Below are 21,233 nucleotides of genomic sequence, written 5' to 3' on the forward strand. Positions count from 1 at the left end.
TAAATAAATAAATAAATAAATAAATAAATGTGGGATCTGGGGTACCGCTGGTGTGTTGCTAGTGGTAGAGTGCTTGCTTAACACGCACAAGTCCCTGGGTTCCACCCCCAGCATGCCAAAAAAATTAATAAATGAATAAACAAACAAAAATTAAAAATAAAATTTTCAAGGGAAAAATGAGGCACGTGCGGGGAGAGAGAGGGAAGGAGTGGAGGTTGGGCCCTGGAGGGGTGTGCATGGGGCGCAGGGCCGGCTCACCTCTCCCTGAGGGCCGGGTTGCGCAGGTCTGAGATCAGAGGCATGGTCCTCTTGAACTGCTCTATTTTGGAGCGAGTGGTTTCAATAATTTCCCAGTTTCGATCCTGAACAAAAGCAGGGGGCATCAGAAGACCCGCGGGCCTCCCTTCCTCCCTCAGCTCCTCTGCAGCCTCCCGTCCGTCTCCACACCTTGTACTCTTTGGCTAGCCTGGTGAGGCGGCGGAACAACCCATGGGCCATGGTCTCCATGGCCTCAGTCTGCAGGGTCAGGAAGCGGCCCGTCTTCCACTGGCTCCAGTTCTCCTCCCAGTCTCGAGTGATCTCCCACACCTGCTGGAGTGCGTCCAGCTCCTATGGGCGGGTGGAGGGAAGGAAGAGTCGCTAGGCACAGGGGCGCCTGCCCTCCCGCTCCCCACGGTCACTCGGGTCCTCTGCCCCCCTCATCTGCAGAGCTTGTCCCTTTAGGTGACAGCGCTGCCTCCTGGGCTCACCCCCCACCACACACACACACACACACACACACACACACACACACACACACTCACTCTCTTGTCTCAAGGGCTCATCACATGATAAGCACAGGAAAAGACCCTGACATCATTAATCACTGGGGAAATGCAAATGGAAAGCTCAGTGAGATACCACTTCACTCCCGCTAGGATGGCTAGAACCAAAGGAAAATTTTAAAAAGGGAGATAAGTGTTGGCAAGGATACGGAGAGAAAATAGGAACGCTCTTACAATGCTGGTGGGGATAGAAGACGGTGCAGCTGCTCTGGAAAATAGCTTGGCAGCGCCTCAAAAACCCAAACATAGAGTCACCATGTGATCCAGCAATTCTGTGGCTAGGTTCGCACCCGCAGGAATTGGGAACAGGTGGTCAAACAAATACAACTTCACGCGTGCTCGTGGGAGCCCCACTCACGATGGCTGAAAGACGGACCCACCCGATGCCCATCAACGGGTGAATGGACGAATAAAACGTGTAAAAACAAATAATGGAATATCATTTAGCCACAAAAAGAAATGAAGTAGCCAGGCATGGGGGCGCAGGCTTGTAATCCCAGGACTTGGGAGGCTGAGACAGGAGGATCCCGGTTTGCAGCCAGCCTCAGCTACTTAAGTGAGGCCCTCCCTCCGCAGCTCAGTGAGACCCTGTTTCAGAAATAAAGAATAAAGCTGGGCATGGTGGCGCACTCTTGTAATCCCAGCATTTGGGAGGCTGAGACAGGAGGATCCGGGTTCACAGCCAGCCTCAGCTACTTAGTGAGGCCCTCTGCAACTCAGTGAGACCCTGTTTGAAAATAAAAGAATAAAAAATAGGGCTGGAGGTGTAGCTCAGAGGTAGAATGCACCTGGGTCCAGTCCCCAGTACTGCAAAAATAAAATAAAATAAAATAAAAAATAAATAAAAAATCAGGCTGGGTGTGTAGCTCAGAGGTAGAATGCCCCTGGGTTCAATCCCCAGCAAAACACACACACACACACACACACACACACACACACACACACACACACAGAGAGGAATAAAGTAGAGATATGTGCTAAAGGTGGGTGAATCTTGAAGATACTATGCTAGGAAAATGGATGGAACTAGAGGATATATGCTAAGTGAAATCAGCCAGTCTCAGAAAGTCAGGGGTCCTGTTTTCTCTACACTGTGAAAGCCATAACAAAAATCGAAAACAAACGCCACTTCAGTCATATGAGGAAAGAAACTCATAGAGGAGTGGGTAGGGGCTTGGGAGAGGCAGGTGGGGAGGGGGAAATGAGTGCTGAGGAAGGGAACAGTTCAGATAAGGTTATGTCCATGCATGAAGCTACCCCCAGCAATCTCACTAATGTGTATGGGGAGGGTGAGGGTGTGATGTGTACACAAGTTTATGTATCACTTTGAATCTCACTATGATGTATAATTAGAATACACCAACAAAAGAATTTTTTATGGGTTTTTTTTTTTTTTTTTTTTTTTTTTTGTGTGTGTGTGTGTGTGTGGTACTGGGGATGGAACCCAGGGGGCATTCGACCTCCGAGCTACACCTCCAGCCCTATTTTTTATTCTTCATTTTGAAACAGGGTCTCACTGAGTTGCAAAGAGCCCCTCTCAGTAGCTGAGGCTGGCCATGAACTGTGATCCTCTGGTCTCAGCCTCCTGAATGTTGGGATTACAAGCGTGCGCCACCACACCCGGCTAAGATACTGTTCTGGGGCTGGGGAAATAGCTCAGTGGTAGCGTACATGCCTGGCAGGAGTGAGGCTCAGAGTTTGATCTCTAGTGCCGGGGTGGGGTGGGGTGGCGGGGGTGTTTAAAAAATGATACTAAGTGAAAGAAATCAAGAGACCAAAGGCCACAATTATATGGTTCCATTTGTATGCAATGTTCAGCATGGGCAAATCCACATATGTGGACAGTAGATTAGTAATGGACAGGGGCTGGGGAGAGGGCCTGGGGAGCGACTGCTAATTGGTATACAATCTCCTTTTGGGGTAACAAAATGTTTTGGAATGCAACAGAAGTAATGGCTGTACCACAGTGTGACAGTTTTAAATGCCACTGAGTTATTCAGTGTGTGTGTGTGTGTGTGTGTGTGTGTGTGTGTGTGTGTGTGTGTGTTACTAGGGACTGAACCCAGAGGCATCCTACCTCCAAGCCCTATACCCTAGCTTTTTGCTTGTTTTGCTTTGAAACAAGGTCTTGCTAGGTTGCTGAGAGTCTCACTAAGATGCTGGGGCTGGTCTTGAGCCCGTGATCCTCCTGTCTCATCCTCTCAAGTACTGGGATTGCAGGCGTGTGCCACCACACCTCGCTTTCCCAGTTTTTTTAAAGCTGCCCATGGCCACATTCTCCTGTCCTCTGCCCTGCTCCTGGCTCCACAGTGGCCCAGCTCTCCACCTTCTCCAGGTTCTGGAGGTCCTTGGAGGCTGGCTGCTCGATCTTGAAGATGCCCAGGTTGGAGCGGAGACTGTTTTCTTCTTCCCGCATGGCCATCAGCGTGGCTCGCACCTGTGCGATCTGGTCCAGGGCAGCCGCGTAGCCCACGGAGCTGGTGAAGGGACCTGAGGGAGTTCAAGGGGCAGCTGGGCTTCCTGCTCGTGTCCGTGGCCCCTTGAAAAAATGCCCATGTCTCCCATCTCCTTGGGGGCAAACCCCACTTCTCTCCCCACAGGGAGAGGGGAGGGATGAAGAGGAAGATGCCCTGGGACAATGGTGGGCCATCTCAGCAAAGACCACTAAACCTGGCTGGAATCAGAAACAGGTGCAATATGGGAAGTCAGTGCGTGGAACACGGGAGATATTGTGAGTAGAGCCGCTGCCATCCAGCCCCAAACAGGAGGTGGCCCCGTCCTCTTCGTCCTGACGGAGCCCCAGTGCCCCTTCCCGGCCCAGCGCTGTCCGTCCTCTCCCAGCCCGCCTCACTCCCCAGCGAAGAGGCTTCACTGGAAACAGAGGCTAAGGGGTTGGGGCAGAGCAGGGGTACCTTTGCTGTCAAAGTCTTCTAGAAGGTTGTGTGCTTTCTTCTTGAAATCGTCAGCAGAGTGGATAAGGCCCGTCTTGAACTTCTCCTTGTGTTTCTTGAGCATCTGTTCACTGTCCAGCAGAGTTTGTTGAAAGATGACCCACTCCCCATTCAGACTGTCCAGCATCTCCAGGACCTGTGGCGGGCGGAGGGAGGACGACCTATGAGCAGGAGGTCTGTCTGTACAGACGCTCTTTCTCTTCCTTTCTTTTCTTTCCTTCCTTCCTTCCTTCCTTCCTTTCTTTCTTTCTTTCTTTCTTTCTTTCTTTCTTTCTTTCTTTCTTTCTTTCTTTCTTTGTGTCCTACTGGGTGTTGAACTGAGGGGTTCTACTCTGAGCTATACCCCAGCCTTTTTTTTTTTTTTTTTTTTGGTGGTACTGGGGTTCCTGGAAGCCCTTCTACCTCCGGGATATACTCCCACGGGCTACACTCCCAGACCTATTTTTTAACCTTTTTCATTTGGAAACAGGGTCTCCTAAGCCAGCGCGCGCGGCTGGCTTCGAACCTGCGTGATCCTCCTGTCTCCGCCTCCCAAGCGCGGGGATTACAAGTGTGCGCCACCACGCCCGGCTTACCCCAGCCTTTTATATTGCTTTATTTACTTATTTATTTATTTTTGCAGGTCTGGGGATGGAACCCAGGGGCATTTGACCTCCGAGCTACACCCCCTGCCCAATTATTTATTCTTTATTTTGAAACAGGATCTCACTGAGTTGCAAAGGGCCTCACTAAGTAGCTGAGGCTGGCCTCGAACCGCGATCCTCCGGTCTCCCACCTCCCGAATGCTGGGATTACAAGCGTGCGCCACCACGCCCAGCTCTTACATTGCTTTCTTTTGAGACAGGGTGCCACTAAATTGCTGCACATGGGCCTTGAACTTCTGACACTCCTATCTCAGCCTCCCAAGTACTAGGATTACAGGAGTGAGCCACCATGCTGACTTCACAGGTGTGTGTGTGTGTGTGTGTGTGTGTGTGTGTGTGTGTGTGGCTGGGAACTGAACCCAGGATACCTTGCACATGCTATACAAGTATTCTACATTGAGATATACATCTCCAGCCCTTCACCAGTGATTTTAAGGACTCTTTTCTGATCCGCCAGACCAGGTTTCTGGACAAGCTTTTTTGGGGGGCTTGGGGGCAGGTCTCCCTATAGTGCCCTGGTTGGCCTCACACTCCTGGCTCCAGAGTAGCTGGGACTCCGGGTGGGTGCACCCACGCACGGCTCGTGAATGAGCTTCACATGTGCAACAGGCCTCCAAGATAACAACCAGCGAGCTGCTGGACCTAAAGGAAACCCACAAGCTGGCCAGAAAGAAATAGCGTTTGAGTTAGCTGTGACTCTTCGAGGCTTCTGAATCCTACTTATTTATTTATTTTGTGCAGAGGCATCCTATCTCTGAGCTACATCTCCAGCCCTTTTAATTAATTAATTAATTAATTGTAGTACTGGGGGTTGAACCCAGGGGCCTTCCACCTCTGAGCTACACCCCCAGTCCTATTTTTTTTTTTTTTTTTTGGTGGTACTGCGGTTCCTAATCCTTCTACCTCCGGGCTACACTCCCAGACCTATTTTATATTTTTATTTGGAAACAAGGTCTCTTAAGCCAGCAAGGCTGGCTTCAAACCAGCGCGATCCTCCTGTCTCTGCCTCCCAAGAGCGGGGCTTACAAGGGTGCGCCACCACGCCCGGCTTTCATTCTTTATTTTGAAACAAGGTCTCACTAAGTAGCAGGGTAGACGAGAACCCATGATCCTCCTCTCTCAGACTCCCAAGTACTGGGATTACAAGCGTGTGCCACCACGCCTGGCTCTTTTTTTTTTTTGAAACGAGGTCTTGCTAAGTTGCTGACGATCTTGTTGACTCGCTGAGGCTGGCCTCAAACCTGGGATGCTCCTAACTCAGCCTCCCAAGTACTAGGATGACAGGCATGCTTCACCATACCTGGCTGGCTCCTGAATCTTGAGTCCCCCCCCCCCTTCTCTGTGCTGTCCCCTGACAACACCATGGTCCCTCGCCATCTGCTGCCCTTGGCACGGGCCCAACTCAGGCGGACCAAACACCCCTGGAACTCACGCTGTCTGGCACCGACACCTCGTACTTCTCCAGAATGGTGAACTGCTCGTGGATTGGCGGGATCTGGGTCTCCAGGTTGGGCAAGTCGTGCTGCAGGGTCTCCATGAGCTGCAGACTCACGCCCAGCTCCTCCAGCGTCTGGGGAGGGCGGCTGATCCTAAGGCCGGCAGAGAGAGCGCGCTGTAGGCGGGAAGAGCGGGCCTGCGCCCGCACCCCACCAGGGCTGCCCTACTTCTCTGCGTTCTCCTTCAGGTAGGTGTGCAGCTCCAGCAGGCGCCCCGCGGCCATCTCCTTGAGCAGGGTGGTGAACTTATTCTGCCACTCGTTGCAGTGCTGCACCAGCGAGAACTTGAGGTGCGAGCAGTCCAGCAGCACGAACTGGATGTTGAGGACCGTCTCCTCCTTCTGCACGTTGTTAGCCACCTCCGTGTAGCTGGAAGGCCCCGGGTCCACGCTAGCGCCGCTTCCCGCCCAGCCCTGCAGCTGAGCTGCGCCAGGCCAACCTGCCCGGGGACCGCGGGGCCCACGGGCCTCCCGGACGTCTGGGTGGAGCTCACCTGGTGCTGCTTCCGAGCTCTGCGGCCTCGTCCAGGTTTTTGTTTTACGAGACAGGGTATTTGCTATGTTGCCCAGGCTGGCCTTGACCTCCTGGGCTCAAGCAGTCCTCCTGCCTCAGCCTTCAAAGCAGCTAGGACAACGGGGGCCTACCCCGTGCCCAGCTTGAAGGCACCCAGCCGTATCTGGGTGCAGCCCCCAAATCCCTTCCTTCATGAAGCCTTTCCTGATGCCCCTGGCTGAATTCCCTTTCTTTCTGCTATATTTTATATTTTATATTTTAAATGCTCCCTCAAAGGCCCACATGTTAAAGGCTTAGTCCACAGCTTGGTGGAAACCTTAAGAGGTGGGGAGAGTCTGCTGGTCACTCGTGTCTCCCCTGAAGGAGGCAGTAGAACCTGGCCCCTCCTCTCTCTCTTTCATTCCCAGCCTGGAAGCGTATGGCTTTGTTTCCTCTGCGATGTGTCACCACAGGACCAAAACAATGGGGCCAACTGACTGATCACGGGCTAAAGCCTCCAAAACTGTAAACCTTTCTTCTCCATAACGTGACTGTCTCGGGTGTTTGTTACAGTAATGGAAACCTAACTAACACACTTTTCACTAGCCCCTTGTATATCTTAATCATAGTATGCATCACACTGATGCTTGTATTATCCAACCCCCTCGGTCTTGTTCTTTTCCTGTAGCTGAGGATACACACCATCTGGACCTGCCCACCCCAGACTCCTTCCTAAATCTCTGGCTCCTCTTTCCTCCTCCAACTAATCCTTTCCCTCTTCCGGACACTCACACCTCCAATTTCACTCACCGGGCAATGTCGGCATCAAAAGAAGAGACGGGGGGGTTGAGGCGCTGGTAGCGACGGATAAAGGAGTCCTTGTTGATCTCCCAGATCTCCCGGTACATGTCCCAGGTCTTGAGGTAGTTCTGCAGCTGGCTAGCGTTGTTAGTCATGCCACTGCTGATCTGCGCCTGGATCTTCCTGATGTCCTCATCGCGCTCTTGAAGGACCCAGAAAGATGCTTACTGACGCCCTCCCCAGCCCGAGTCCCAGCCTGGCCCTGTACTGCCCTGGACCTGCCACTCCAACTCCAGTTCCCTGAAGAAACATTTCTTTTCTTTGTGTGTGTGTGTGGGGGGGGGGGGGTACTGGGGGTGGAACCCAGGGGCCTTCTACTTCCGGGCTACACTCCCAGACCTATTTTATATTTTATTTGGAAACAGGGCCTCACTAAATTGCTGAGAGCTTCAATAAGCTGCTGAGGCTGGCTTCGAACCTGCGTGATCCTCCTGTCTTAGCCTCCCAACTGTGGGGATTACAAGCGTGCACCACCATGCGTGGCCCAAAGAAACACTTTTAATACGTGAGAATCTGAACACAAAGGAGACAGAAAGTGAAAGTATGACTCTCAGTGTCTTTTCCACAGGATCAGAGGTCTCTTCCAGGGTATCTGGGTTTTTTTTTTTTTTGTTTTTTTGTGGTTTTTTTGGGGAATGGGAATTGAACCCAGGAGCTACACTCCCAGCCCTATTTATTTATTTGTGTGTGTGTGTGTGTGTGTGTGTGTGTGTGTGTGTGTGTGTTTGTATGGTACTGGGGATTGAACCCAAGAACATTCTACCTCCAAGCTATACCACCAGCCCTACTTATTTATTTATTTAGTGTGTGTGTGTGTGTGTGTGTGTGTGTGTGTGTGTGTGGTATGGTATGGTATGGTACCAGGGACATTTTACCTCTGAGATACCCCCCAGCCCTATTTTATTTCATTTTGAAACTGGGTCTCACTAAGTTGCTAAGGCTGACCTTGAACCTGCAATCCTATTTCAGTTTCCCAAGTACTGGAATTATGAGCATAAACTATCATACCCAACTTTTTTTTTTTTTTTTTTTTTGCAGGTCTGGGGATAAAACCCAGGGGCATTCGACACCTTGCCCTATTTTTTTTCTTTATTTTTTGAAACAGGGTCTCACTAAGTTGCAGAGGGCCTCACTAAGTAGCTGAGACTGTTTGCGAACCGCAATCCTCCGGTCTCAGCCTCCGAGATGCTGGGATTACAAGTGTGCGCCACCACGCTTGGCTTTTTTTTTTTTTTTTTTCTTTTCTTTGTGGTACTGGAAGTGGTACTCAGGGGCCTCATACCTTCAGGCTATACCCCAGACCTATTTTATTTTTATTTGGAAACAGGGTCTTGCTAAATTACTAATAGCCTAAGCCGGGCATGGTGGTGCACGCTTGTACAAATCCCAGCATTTGGGAAACTGAGGCAGGAGGATCACGGTTTGTGAACAGCCTCAGCTACATAGTGAGGCCCTTTGCAACTCAGTGAGACTCGGTTTCAAAATAAAGAATAAAAAATAGGGCTGGGGGTGTAGCTTGGAGGCAGAATGCCCCTGGGTTCCATCTTCAGTACTGAAAATAATAATAATAATAATTGCTAATAGCTTCACTAAGTTGCTGAGGCTGACTTCAAACTTGCAATCCTCCTATCTCACCCTCCCAAGTATTGGGATTACAGGCATTCACCACCACACCTGGCCCAGTTTATTTTTTATTTTGATAGTGGGTCTCACTAAGTTGCTGCCGCTGCCTCAAACCAATGATCATCCTATCTTAGCCTCCCAAATACAGGGATTGCAGGCATGGGCCACCATGCCCAGCAGATCTGGGCCTCTTGTAGCCCAGCTCCATTCTCCGACTTATCTTTTTTGCAACCCATTCCACTCCCTTCCCCATCTGGCCCCCTGCTTCTACTTCCCACGGGTCAAGATGGCCAACTGGCAACTTTGCTGCCAACTTTACTGGCAACTTTGCTGCCAGTGGCATGGGTCCAACTCGGACGGGCCAACACTGCTAGAACTCATACTCTCCAGACACGGCATCTTATATTTTCCCAGAATGGCCGATTGCTTGCAGATGGGTGGGATCAGGGCCTCAGCCGAGGCTGGTCTCTCCTGACTGCCCCGCACCTTGTGCCTCCCCAGTGCCCACTCACCCATGATTGCATTGATGGGTTCCCGATAAAACTTGCGCTTGGTGAGGATTTCAGGGAGGTGGCGGAAGACAGAGATGGTAGAAAAAAGGTGGCTGCCGATGTCATTGACCACACCTGCCAGAGTCTGCAGAGTGGGTGAGAACTCCACCTGTGGGGAGCATGGCGTAGGCAGTGTGAGCATGGTCCAGGCAGGATCTGGCCCCGGGATTGTGTGGCTGGCACCTCAGGACCGAGCCCAGGGGTCATGGGAGGAAGCCCGGGCCACAGAGTAAGCAGACGGGAGTGAAGGAAGCTGATGAAGAAGATGCGACAGGTCTGGGGGGCTGAGCACACATGGGCCCCACCTGTGCCGCGCCTCCCTGCACGTCGTTCTGCAAAATGACAAGGACTCGGAAAAGTGGGTTTGGAGTGGTCTTCCCGTCCCCGTTGATGGCCTTGGACAATTCCAGCAGCGACCACTTGACATTCAGGCGCAGAGCGTCCTCCATCATGTGGTCGAGCCGCATGGTGTACAGCATCCACTGCTGCTGGATCTGGTGGCAAAGGGCAAGAGCAAGAGAACCCTCCAGAAGACAGGGCGGACCCTCAGAAAGGAGAGCCAGCCCCCTGAGAAGGGAACGAGGGGGCTGAGCAGAAAGGCAGGACACTGAGTCCTGAAGGAAGAGGCTGAAACTAGCATTAGAATAGAATGCTTGAGAAACACACGGTAGGGGGTGGGGACAAGAGGTGGCCCAAAGGGACTGGGGGACTGGGGCTGTTCCCAGCCACAGGACCTACCTCGGGGCCATCATTCTTGAAGACTTCGTAGGAATTGGTCATGATGTTGACCACGTCCTGGTGCAGGTCCATCAGTTTCTGCTGCACAGCTGCCCGATGTTCTTTTTGATCCTCCTCAAATTCCAGGTCCCTGTACACTCGCTTGCCACTAATGCGGACCAGCAGTGTCTCTGACATCTCCTGGGCCCTCCAGCCAATGGTCAGAGTGGAGGCCTTGAAGTCATTCACAATCATCTGCACCTAGAGCCAGACCCCACCCGTGGTTCACAGCTGGAACCTTCTGAGAACTGCCCTGTCTTCCCCCCAAATACCTTCACACCTTGTATTCTTTCTATTTTTCTATTATTTTGGTCCTGGGAATGGAACCCAGGGGCATTCTACCTCCAAGCTACATCCCTACCCCTTTTTAGTTTTTTATTTTGAAACAAGGTCTTTCTAAGTTTCTGAGGGCCTTGCTAAATTCCTGAGGCTGGCCGTGAACCTGTGATCCTCCTGACTCAGCCTCCCAAGTACTGGAACTATAGGTGTGCACCACTGCACCTGGCTCACACATTGCATGCTTGTATATGCCTCTCACTGGGGAGTTTCAGCTTGGGAAGAGACTCTCTGGACCCTTCCCCCCACTCCGTATCCTCCAGCCTGAGTTGCTTCTCTGAGCACACCTCCTATCTTTTCTACTACTCCCAGGTCTCTCTACCACTACCCAAGACCCACGAGCCAGCCTTCCCTGGGCCTTGCAGACCCTTAGCGTCTGGTGGCCAGGACTCACCTTGCTGGCATGAATGCGGCACTCAGTGATAAAGAAGGCGCTGGCCCCCTTCAAGGCCCAGTGCAGCTTCTTAAGTCCTGGGTGGATCTTCTTATCCAGGAACCGGATGCGCTCTTTGAACAGGGCCTGCTCATCCGGGGACAGCATAGCAATGATCCTGCGTGTCAGAGAACACTGGTGGGGGACAAGTTCTGAGGACCTCTCCTCCACACCAGGGCATGGCAGGGAAATCTCAGCATTCGATTTTAGACTGGCACTTTCCAAAGACACTTCCTGTGATGAGGGAAAGGTCTCAGGATGCGCACCGTTGAACGCTGTGGCCACTCGTCACGTGTGACTGTGGAGCTCTTGAGATGTGGCCTGGGCCAATGGGTACCTGAATTTTTTTAATTTGAATTAACTTAAATGAAAAGAGCCGAAGCCGGCCGTGGTGGTGCACGTTTGTAATCCCAGCATTCGGGAGGCCGCGGTTCGCGGACAGCCTCAGCTACTTAGTGAGGCCCTCTGCGACTCAATGAGACTCTGCTTCTAAATAAACAATAAGAAAAAATAGGGCAGGGGGTGTAGCTTGGAGGTAGAATGCCCTTGGATCCCACCCCCAGTACCACACACAAAAAAAAGAATAGAATCAATAGCCAGGCATGGTGCACATACCTGTCATACCAGCACTTAGGAGGCTGAGACAGGAGAATCACAGGTTTGAGGACAGCCTCAGTGACCCTCAGAATCTTAGCAAGAAGTTGTTTAAAAAAAAATCAAATAAAAAGGGCTGAGAGTGCCAGGCGTGGTGGCACACACTTGTAATCCCTGCGCTTGGGAGGCAGAAACAGGAGGATCGTGCTGGTTCGAAGCCAGCCTTGCTGGCTTAAGAGATCCTGTTTCCAAATAAAAATACAAAATAGGTCTGGGAGTGTAGCCTGGTAGAAGGGTTTCCAGGAACCCAGTACCAAAAAAAAAAAAAAGCGGGAGGCTGGGAATGTAGCTTAGAGGTAAAATGCCCTTGAGTTCAATTCCTAGTACAAACAAAACAAAACAAAAACAAAAACAAAAAACCAAAAAAAGGCCAGAGAAAGTTCCCATCTCCTTTCACCACATAAACATGCACTGCTGAGAAAGCTCCATCTTGGAGCTGGGAAACTTTGAACCTTGACCTTTCCACACTTTGAACTTTGACCTTGGAGTCCCAGGCCTCCAGAACTAAGAGTGAGAAACTACTGTTGTTCCTAAGCCACTGGCTGCAGTACTTAGTTAGAGCAGCCTGAACTAAGATAGTACCTAACTTAGAACAGAGCCTCACTCCAGAGATGGGTCCCAGGAGTCCAGAGACGGAAGGGATGGCGCAGGACACGGGCAGCACGGCCTTGGATCTATGAGTATCATACCATCCTGTGCCCGTGATCATAACGCCACCCCGTTTCATCCCTAGTGCCCTGTTGGGAAGGGGTTAGGAGACCTGGTTGTTAATGCTCTCTCCTCTACTGCTAGAAGACAAAACCACAGAGAGAAGAATCAGTATGGGCCTAAGAGGGTGCGCAGGAGGCCATTTTTTTAGACAGACAAACTGTAAAGGACAGAAACCATTGGGAATGGGCAACATGATGGGGTAGAAAAGACACATGGCTCCGGGCGGGCTGCGCCAGGCGCTGGAGCCTGACCTGTTGTAGTCCCGAGCAACAAGCAGCAGATTCTCCCGCAGAATGCGCAGGTCCTCGGCGCATTCCGCCACGTTCACCACGTAATGGGGCGTCTCAAACAGCAGCCGCTCCCAGTAGTCGATCTCGGTGAAGAGGATCAGAAGGGACCTTGAGAGAAGGAAGAGCAGCAGCTGAGGGACCGCTGGGGGGGACCAGAGCCAACACGGAACAAGGCCTTGGGGCTGGGAGGCACCAGAGAGCCTAAGGACGGGAAATGAGGCCAGGCACCATGGTGCACACCTGTAATCCCCGCGCTTGGGAGGCGGAGACGGGAGGACTGCAGGTTCGAGGCCAGCCTCAGCTACTTGGCAAGACTTGGTTTCAAAATAATAGTAAAATAAATAAAAAGGGTTGTGGGTATAGCTCAGAGGTATAATGCCCCTGGGTTCAGTCCCCAGTCCAAGAGAGAGAGAGAGAGAGAGAGAGAGAGAGAGAAAAGAAGGAGGAGGAGGAGGAGGAGGAGGAGGAGGAGGAGGAGGAGGAGGAGAAAGGGGAGGCATAAAAAGTAAAGTTGAACATCCAGGAGACGAAGGTGGACTGGACATTTGCTCCTTCCTGGGCCTTTAGAACAAGTCAGGGGATTCCTGTGCGTTGAAAGCACATGCCCACAGGTGTGAGGAGACAAGAAACAAGTCCTGAGAGTTAAAAAATAGATGCAGAAGGAGCAGGAAGGGAGTCATGAGCCAGCTGCGCAGACAGCTGAGAAGCCTCCGGGCACTGGCTGGAGGTGGTTTAAGAAAGTCTCTAAGGCCGGGCGTGGTGGCCCACGCTTGGAATCCCCGCACTTGGGAAGCAGAGACAGGAGGATCGCACAGGTTCGAAGCCAGCCGTGCTGGCTTAAGAGACCCTGTTTCCAAATTAAAAAAAGCATAAAAGTAGGTCTGGGAGTGTAGCCTGGAGGTAGAAGGGCTTCCAGGAACCCCAGTACCACCAAAAAAAAGAAAGAAAGAAAGAAAGAAAGAAAGAAAGAAAGAAAGAAAGAAAGAAAGAAAGAAAGTCTCTAGAAGTCGGTTGGGTGGGACTCACACAAGGAAAGACCAGGGGAAGTTGAAGAGGCAGGTCTCCCCGTGTCCCTCCGCTCCTCTGCAGGGCTAAGGAGTGGCCTTCCCGTACCCAGCAAAGCACTGAAGGTTTATTGTCTGGCAAAGGGGGCCCCAGGATTGTGTGGCTTGGGGGCCCCAGGGTGAGTTGAAGGAGACAGTAATGTACTGAGAGCAGGGCAGTTACATGACCATACAAGTAATGGATGTTACAACCCTAGGCTTCTTTCCTAACCAGAAACCCACACTCTGGAAGCAGGACCTACACTCCCTAGAACAAAATTTGGAAGATTCTTTTCTGCGGCCTCTGACCAGCCTAAAAGGAAAGGCTAAGGATGAGGACACAAGGAGTACCCCTGAAAACAGTCCACTGCAGAGATTTGACAGCCCCTCCTGTTCCCCACCATGGCTTCGCATTGGCTTCCAGTGTCCTTCCTTAAAGATAAAAAATAAAATCACAAAGCACTGGTCTTTGACTTTCCTAGAACCAAGGATGGAATTCAAAACAAACGGAAATAGGTAACTAAACAGAAACAAGAGGACTGCTCACCCCAAATAAGAAAAACAAACAAAACTGTCACTAATATTTTCAGAGAAAAAAAGACAAAAGACATCCATGAAGCAAAAAGAAGATTCTACAAAAAAGAACATGAAAAGAATTCAGGGGGTGGACATGGTGGCACACGCCTGTAATCCTAATAATAAGGAGGCCAAGACAGGTTCAAATTTAGAGTGACCCTCAGCTGTTAGCAAGACCCTGTTTCAGAATAAAAAAAATAAACAGGGTATGGTTGCACAAGCTTATAACCCCAGGACTTGGGAGGCTGAGATAGGAAGACCACAGGTTCACCACCAGCCTAAGTAATTTAGTGAGGCCTTCCTCAATTTAGTGAGACTCTGTTTCAAAATAAAATATTAAAATAGGGCTGGGGGTGTAGCTCAGAGGTAGAATGCCCCTGGGTTCTATTCTCAGTACCACAAAAAATAAGTAAAAATAAATAAAATAGCCGGGCGTGGTGGCGCACGCTTATAATCCCACCATTCAGAGGCTGAGACCGGAGGATTGTGGTTCGCGGACAGCCTCAGCTACTTAGTGAGGCCCTCTGCAACTCAGTGAGACCCGGTTTCAAAATAAAGAATAAATAATAGGGCAGGGGGTTCTATCCCCAGACCTGCAATAAATAAATACATACATAAATACATAAATTTTTAAAAGGGCTGGGGTGTAGATCAAAGGTAGAGAGCTTCTGGGTTCAATTTCTAGTACCACTCACATACCAAAAGTTGAGTATGGTGCTCTATGCCTATAATCCCAGTACTTGGGAGGCTGAGAGAGGAGGATTGCAGGTTCTAGACCTGCCTCGGCAATTTAGCAAGACTGTTTCAAAATAAAAAGGGCTAGAAGGTGTAGCTCTGAGGAAGAACACCCCTGGTCCCAGTACCACCAATAAGGGGCAGGCTATTTACAAATCCTTTGCATTCTTAAAGATGGTCTCCCCTGACCCCAGCAGACGGCTTCACCTCCTAGTCAGAGAAATATAAAAGCCATCAGGCAAGAACTCCACCCACCTCCTGCTGCAAAACTTGTAAATTTTAAGTCGGTGTGGTGGCACATGCTTTTTTTTTTTTTTTTTTCTTTTGGTGGTACTGGGGGTGGAACCCAGATGCTTTTTACCTCCGGACTATACTCCCAGACCTATTTTATATTTTATTTGGAAACAGGGTCTCACTAAGTTGCCGAGAGCCTCACTAAGTAACTGAGGCTGGCTTCGAACCTGTGCGATCCTCCTGTCTCAGCTTCCCAAAAGTGTGGGGATTACAAGCGTGCGCCACCACGCCCGGCTCTGGCACATGCTTTTAATCCCAGTACTTGGGAGGGTAAGACAGGAAGACGGCAGGTTCGAGGACAGCCTTGAGACTTAGTGAGGCCCTCAGCAACTCAGTGAGAACCTGCTTCAAAATAAAACGAAATAGGGCTGGGGCGTAGCTCAAAGGGAGAATGCCTCTGGGTTCAATCTCCAGCACCAAAAACAAAAACAACGTCTGCATCTTCACACCGAGGCTCTTTCCCATTTAGGACAGAAGAGTTCCTCCTCCCAGCAAGGCTCTCCCTCCTCCTGGGCTCTGCTCTAATATTGTTTCCCCCTTTACAGATGCCATCTTCTCCAACTCCACCCTCAACCTACTGGTTCCTTCTCCTTAGAGAAACACGGCCCTGTTTCTTCAGTCTTGGAAAGGAGCCAGGCACAGTGGTGCACGCTTGCAATCGCAGTGCTTGGGAGGCTGAGACAGGAGGCTCATAGGTATCAGGGCAGCCTCAGCTACTTAACGAGACCTTCAGCAACCTGGTGAGATGCTCTTTCAAGATAAAAAATAAAAAGGGGCCGGGGTAGAGCTTGGAGGTAGAATGCCTATGTGTTCAATCCCCAGTGCTACATAAACAAAACAAAATAAAATAAATCAGAACAACAGCCCTCCCCCAACTCTTAACTCTTCTTCAGGCACCACGCTCTCTTCTCCCTCACAGCCTGCCTGATAATAAAAATGTATTTTACAGAAAAAGAAAACTATTTTAAACAAGATATTTGTACCCATGGCTGGGTACAAAATTAACTTATAAAAATCAAAGCTTTCAGCCGAGCATGGTGATGCACACTTGTAATCCTAGTGCTTAAGAGGTTGAGACAGAAGGACTGCAGGTTCGAGGCCAGCCTCGGCAACTTAGCGAGACCCTGAGTAACATAGCAAAACCCTGTTTCACAGTGGGAAAAAAAAGTGGGGAGGGAGCTGGAGTACGTGTAGCTGAGAAGTAGACTGTGCCTGGTGTCCAACCAAATACCACAAAAAATCAAAGCTTTCTAATATAAAAACTGTCCAAGAGTCGGGCGTGATGGCGCACACTTGTAATCCCTGCGCTTGGGAGGCTGAGACAGGAGGATGGCACAGGTTCGAAGCCAGCCTCGCTGGTTTAAGAGACCCTGTTTCCAAATAAAATATAAAATAGGTCTGGGAGTGTAGCCTGGAGGTAGAAGGCCCCTGGGTTCCATCCCGGTACCACAAAAAAAAAAAAAAAAAAAAAAAAAACCTGCACCAGAGACAGTCATCATGGAGAAAAAGAAACCAATGACAATTGAAACAATTTAAACATCAGAAATTATTTACACACACACACAAGTGTATATAAATGACTTATGGGCAAAAACCAGAGCTTACAATTGAAAGGAAAGTTGCTATTTTTGGATAGAAAGACTGAAAACCATAAAGATGTGCTTCTAAAGTTAACCTATAAATTTAACCCAATCCCTATCCCTTTTATAAAAATAGGAATGGAACTATTTTTAGAACTAAACAAATTGGTTCAAAAATTCTTATGGGAAATAAAATTTAAAAATAGGCAGGAAAATTGAAAAAAGGCAAGTAATGAGGACAATAATTAAAACAGTTTGGTTTCTGCACATGAACAGACAGAGATATTGAGCCAGAATAGTGAATCCTAAAATAGACAGATATATATGGGAATTTGTTATTATAAAGATGGCAATTCAACAAATGGGAATAGTAGCTGGGGATGCGGCTCAGTGCGAGAACACTTGCCTAGCATATGTGAGGCCCTGGGTTCCACCCTCGGCACCACAAAAACGAATAATATAACATAAGCAAAATTAGGTTAAGTGGGTTGTAATCTGGAAAATAAAGACTAAAGTTGAATCTGATTCTCCCTACACCAAAATAAATTTTAAAATGATCAAAGATCCATATGTAAAAAATAAAAATCAGCCAGGCATGGTGGTGCATACTTGTAATCCCAGCATTTGGGAGGCTGACACAGGAGGACTGCAGTTCCCAGCCAGCCTCAGCTACTTAGTGAGGCCCTTTGCAACTCAGTGAGACACTGTTTCAAATAAAAAATAAAAAATAGGGCTAGGGATATTGCTTGGAGGTACAATGCCCCTGGGTTCCATCCCCAGTACCAAAAATAAATAAATAAATAAATAAATAAATAAATAAATAAATAAATATTGTGGTACTGGGGATAAAACCCTGGAACATTCTACTTCCAGCTACACTCCCAGCCCAATTTTATTCTTTTATTTGGAAACAGAGTCTCACAAAGATTCAGAAAGCTTCACAAAGTAGCTAGGCTGTCTGCAAACTGCGATCCTCCTGTCTCAGCTTCCCAAGTACTGGGATTACAAGTGTGCACCACCACACCTGGCTAAAGCATCAGATTTTAAACTGTCAGTCAATAGGATGAATTTGGACAATACCTTCTTCAGAGTAAGCTGAAAATCCTATACAGAACCTTTCTCATGATGATGTCCAGTCCAGTCTTTGACAAAAGTTTGCCAATAAATTTCCAGAATGCCGATTTTTACTTTATAGACAAATATAGTTTCCCTCCCTCCCTCTCTCCCTCTCTCCCTCTCTCCCTCTCTCTCTTTCTTTCTCTCTGGTCTAGGGATGGAACCCAGGGGCACTCAGCCTCCAAGCTACAACCCCTGCCCTATTTTTTTATTCTTTAATTTGAAACAGGGTCTCACTGAGTTGCGGAGGGCCTCATTAAGTACTTGAGGCTGGCCGCAAACCCCGATACCACGGTCTCAGCTTCCCGAATGCTGGGATTACAAGCGTGTGTCACCACACCTGGCTAGTTTCTTTATTTAAAAAAAAAAATACACTTTAGGAAATTATTTTTGTAAAAAATTTTTTTCTTCGCGGTACTAGGGATTGAACCCAGAGGCATTTACCTCTGAGCTGCACCCCCAGCCCTATTTTTTTTTTTTTAATTTTGAAACAGGGTTTCACTAGGTTGATGAGTCTCACTACTTGCTAAGGTTGTCAAAACTGCGATTCTCCTATCTCAGCCTCCCAAGTACTAGGATTAAAGGCATGTGCCACCATACCTGACTAAATTTTTGGGTTTTGTTTTTTGGTGGTGTTATTGTTGTCTGTCTTGGTGGTGCTAGGGGTTGAACCTGGGGCATTCTACCTCCAAGCTACACTCCCAGTTCTTTTTATTTATTTATTTATTTATTTATTTATTTATTTTTATTTTTTTTTTTTTTTTTTGGTGGTACTGGGGTTCCTGGAAGCCCTTCTACCTCCAGGCTACACTCCCACGGGCTACACTCCCAGACCTATTTTTTAACTTTATGTGGAAACAGGGTCTCTTAAGCCAGCGAGGCTGGCTCCGAACCAGCGCAATCCTCCTGTCTCCGCCTCCCAAGCGCGGGGATTACAAGCGTGCGCCACCACGCCCGGCTTATTTTTTGTTTTAAAAACAGGATCTTCAGCCTGGTGTGGTGGCGCACGCTTGTAATCCCTGCACTTGGGAGGCAGAGACAGGAGGATCACGCAGGTTCAAAGCCAGCCTCGCTGGCTTAAGAGACCCTGTTTTCAAATATATCTATGTGTGTGTGTGTGTGTGTGTGTGTGTGTGTGTGTGTGTGTGTGTGTGTCTGGGAGTGTAGCCCGAAGGTAGAAGTGTTTCCAGGAACCCCAGTACCACCAAAAAAAAAAAAAGATCTTCAGCCCGGAGATATCTGACCCTGCCACAAGATAAAGAATAAAAAATAGAGCTGATGGTATAGTTTGGAGGTACAATGCCCCTGTCATCCCCAGTACTGCAAAAACAAACACACAAACAAACAAATAAACAAACCAGGATCTCTGTAGTTTGCTATAGCCTCCGTAAACTGCCGAGGCTGGTCTCAAACCTGCTATCTGTCCTATCTCAGCCTTCCAAATCTGGGATTACAGGTGTGCGCCACCACATCAGCTTTTTCTGTAAAATATTACAATGTTCGCCCAGACGTGTGGTCAGGTAACGGAGGCAGGAAGGGCGAGGCCAGCCGAGTTCCTGGCTGAGGGGTCAGAATGAACCCACCAGGTGGAGAAAGCGCTGTGTGCCGAGAAGAAAGGGAGGAGAGGAGCCCCTGGAACAGAAAACAGACATCAGCATCCCGGCTCCTGCTCTGGGGAAACTCCACCCGGCTGTACACACAGAGACAGCGCAGCTCTTTCAACTGGAGGAGAGAGACATCTGGAACATGTTTGTGCTAAGTGCCATCTGCAAAGCTGGTCTGGCCATAAAAGTGGTTAAGAGCCAATCTGGACTTCAGAGCTCAAATATTTGGAATATAAGGTAGGATAACAAAAACCCTTTGGGGAGGAAATAAATACCGTTAGGGACATGAAGGCTCCCAGAACTACGAGACAGCCAGGTAATTCTGAGAGCTAGCAGGACTTTTCAAAAGTATGCTTAAATCAAGACCTTAACCATACCTTAAACATGAAGAGTAATTCTGATAAAGTTATCTGTACTTCTGGACAGTGTTAAGAAGTTCTGAAACCTGAAACTGTCTTGGATTTCTTTACAGGCTTAAGGAACCCAGATTTTCCACTCTAGTAGGTTATTTACTGGATGGAGACAACTTCATTTTAAAGCCACAAAGTCTAAACATCTGATAACATATCCCTCTAGAAAACAATGGCCAAAGGACAAAAATGATTGCCTCTTTATCTGGAAGAAGTGTCTGGTTATCACATGGGTTTGCGATAAACCCAGCTCATAAATATTTGGTCCAGAATTGCCTTGTTAAACTCTACTACAAAGATATGTGCTGGGCCCAGTGCCTCATGCCTATAATCCCAGCTACACAGGAGCCTGAGGCAGGAGGATCATAAGTTCAAGGCCAGCCTGAGCCACTTAGCCAGACTCTATCTCAAAATAAAGTTTTTAGCCAAGTGTGAGGTGCACATCTGTAATCCCAGTACTAGGGAGGCTGAGACAGGAGGATCACAGGTTCGAAGCTAGCCTTAGCAATTCAGTGAAGCTCACATTAACTTAGTGAGACTCTGTTTCCAAATAAAATATAATATCAGGCTGAGAGTGTAGCTCAGAGGTAGAAATCCCCTGGGTTCAATCCCCAGTTGCACAAAAATAAAATAAAATAAAGTCTTTTTTAAAAGGGCTAGGGAAGCCAGGCGTGGTGGCGCACGCTTGTAATCCCCGCGCTTGGGAGGCAGAGACAGGAGGATCATGCTGGTTTGGAGCCAGCTGCGCGCACTGGCTTAGGAAACCCTGTTTCCAAATTAATATATATATATATATATATATAATAGGTCTGGGTGTGTAGCCCGGAGGTAGAAGGGCTTCCAGGATCCCCAGTACCACCACCAAAAAAAAAAAAAAAAAAAAAAAGGCTAGGGAAGTTAGGCACAGTAGCGTATGCCTGTAATTCCAGTACTTGGGAAGCAGAGACAAGAGGATTGCAGGTTTGAGGCCAGCTTTAGCAACTTAGTAAGACCCTATTTTAAAATAAAACATACAAGCCAGGCGTGGTGGTGCACGCTTATAATCCCAGCACTTGGGAGGCTGAGACAGGAGGATCCGGGTTCGCAGACAGCCTCAGCTACTTACTGAGACCCTTTGCAACTCAGTGAGACCCTGTTTCAAACTAAAGAATAAAAAATAGGGCTGGGGGTGTAGCTCAGAGGTAGAATGCTCCTGGGTTCCATCCCCAATACTGCAAGTAAAATAAAATTTA

General features: G+C 48.8%; 1 protein-coding gene and 1 long non-coding RNA gene across 2 annotated transcripts in view; both read right to left on the minus strand.

The window, feature by feature from the left end:
• LOC308275117 overlaps positions 1-21,233 on the minus strand; it is a 562,357-nt gene that overhangs the window by 230,888 nt on the left and 310,236 nt on the right. The window lies entirely within an intron of this gene.
• The window catches only part of DNAH2 (dynein axonemal heavy chain 2), a gene marked incomplete at both ends in the record, with an annotated part of 149,928 nt that overhangs the window by 74,609 nt on the left and 54,086 nt on the right, over positions 1-21,233 (minus strand). Inside the window, 12 exons of the mRNA XM_080712978.1 lie at positions 259-362; positions 448-609; positions 3,151-3,314; positions 3,737-3,911; positions 5,852-6,008; positions 6,084-6,284; positions 7,218-7,410; positions 9,404-9,551; positions 9,748-9,936; positions 10,181-10,420; positions 10,950-11,106; positions 12,605-12,751. Coding sequence (XP_080569104.1) covers positions 259-362; positions 448-609; positions 3,151-3,314; positions 3,737-3,911; positions 5,852-6,008; positions 6,084-6,284; positions 7,218-7,410; positions 9,404-9,551; positions 9,748-9,936; positions 10,181-10,420; positions 10,950-11,106; positions 12,605-12,751 — 2,037 coding nt within the window. The remainder of the gene's footprint in view (positions 1-258; positions 363-447; positions 610-3,150; positions 3,315-3,736; positions 3,912-5,851; positions 6,009-6,083; positions 6,285-7,217; positions 7,411-9,403; positions 9,552-9,747; positions 9,937-10,180; positions 10,421-10,949; positions 11,107-12,604; positions 12,752-21,233) is intronic.

Source organism: Muscardinus avellanarius (genome assembly GCF_963383645.1).
Source record: "Muscardinus avellanarius genome assembly, chromosome: 16".
Taxonomy (NCBI): domain Eukaryota; kingdom Metazoa; phylum Chordata; class Mammalia; order Rodentia; family Gliridae; genus Muscardinus; species Muscardinus avellanarius.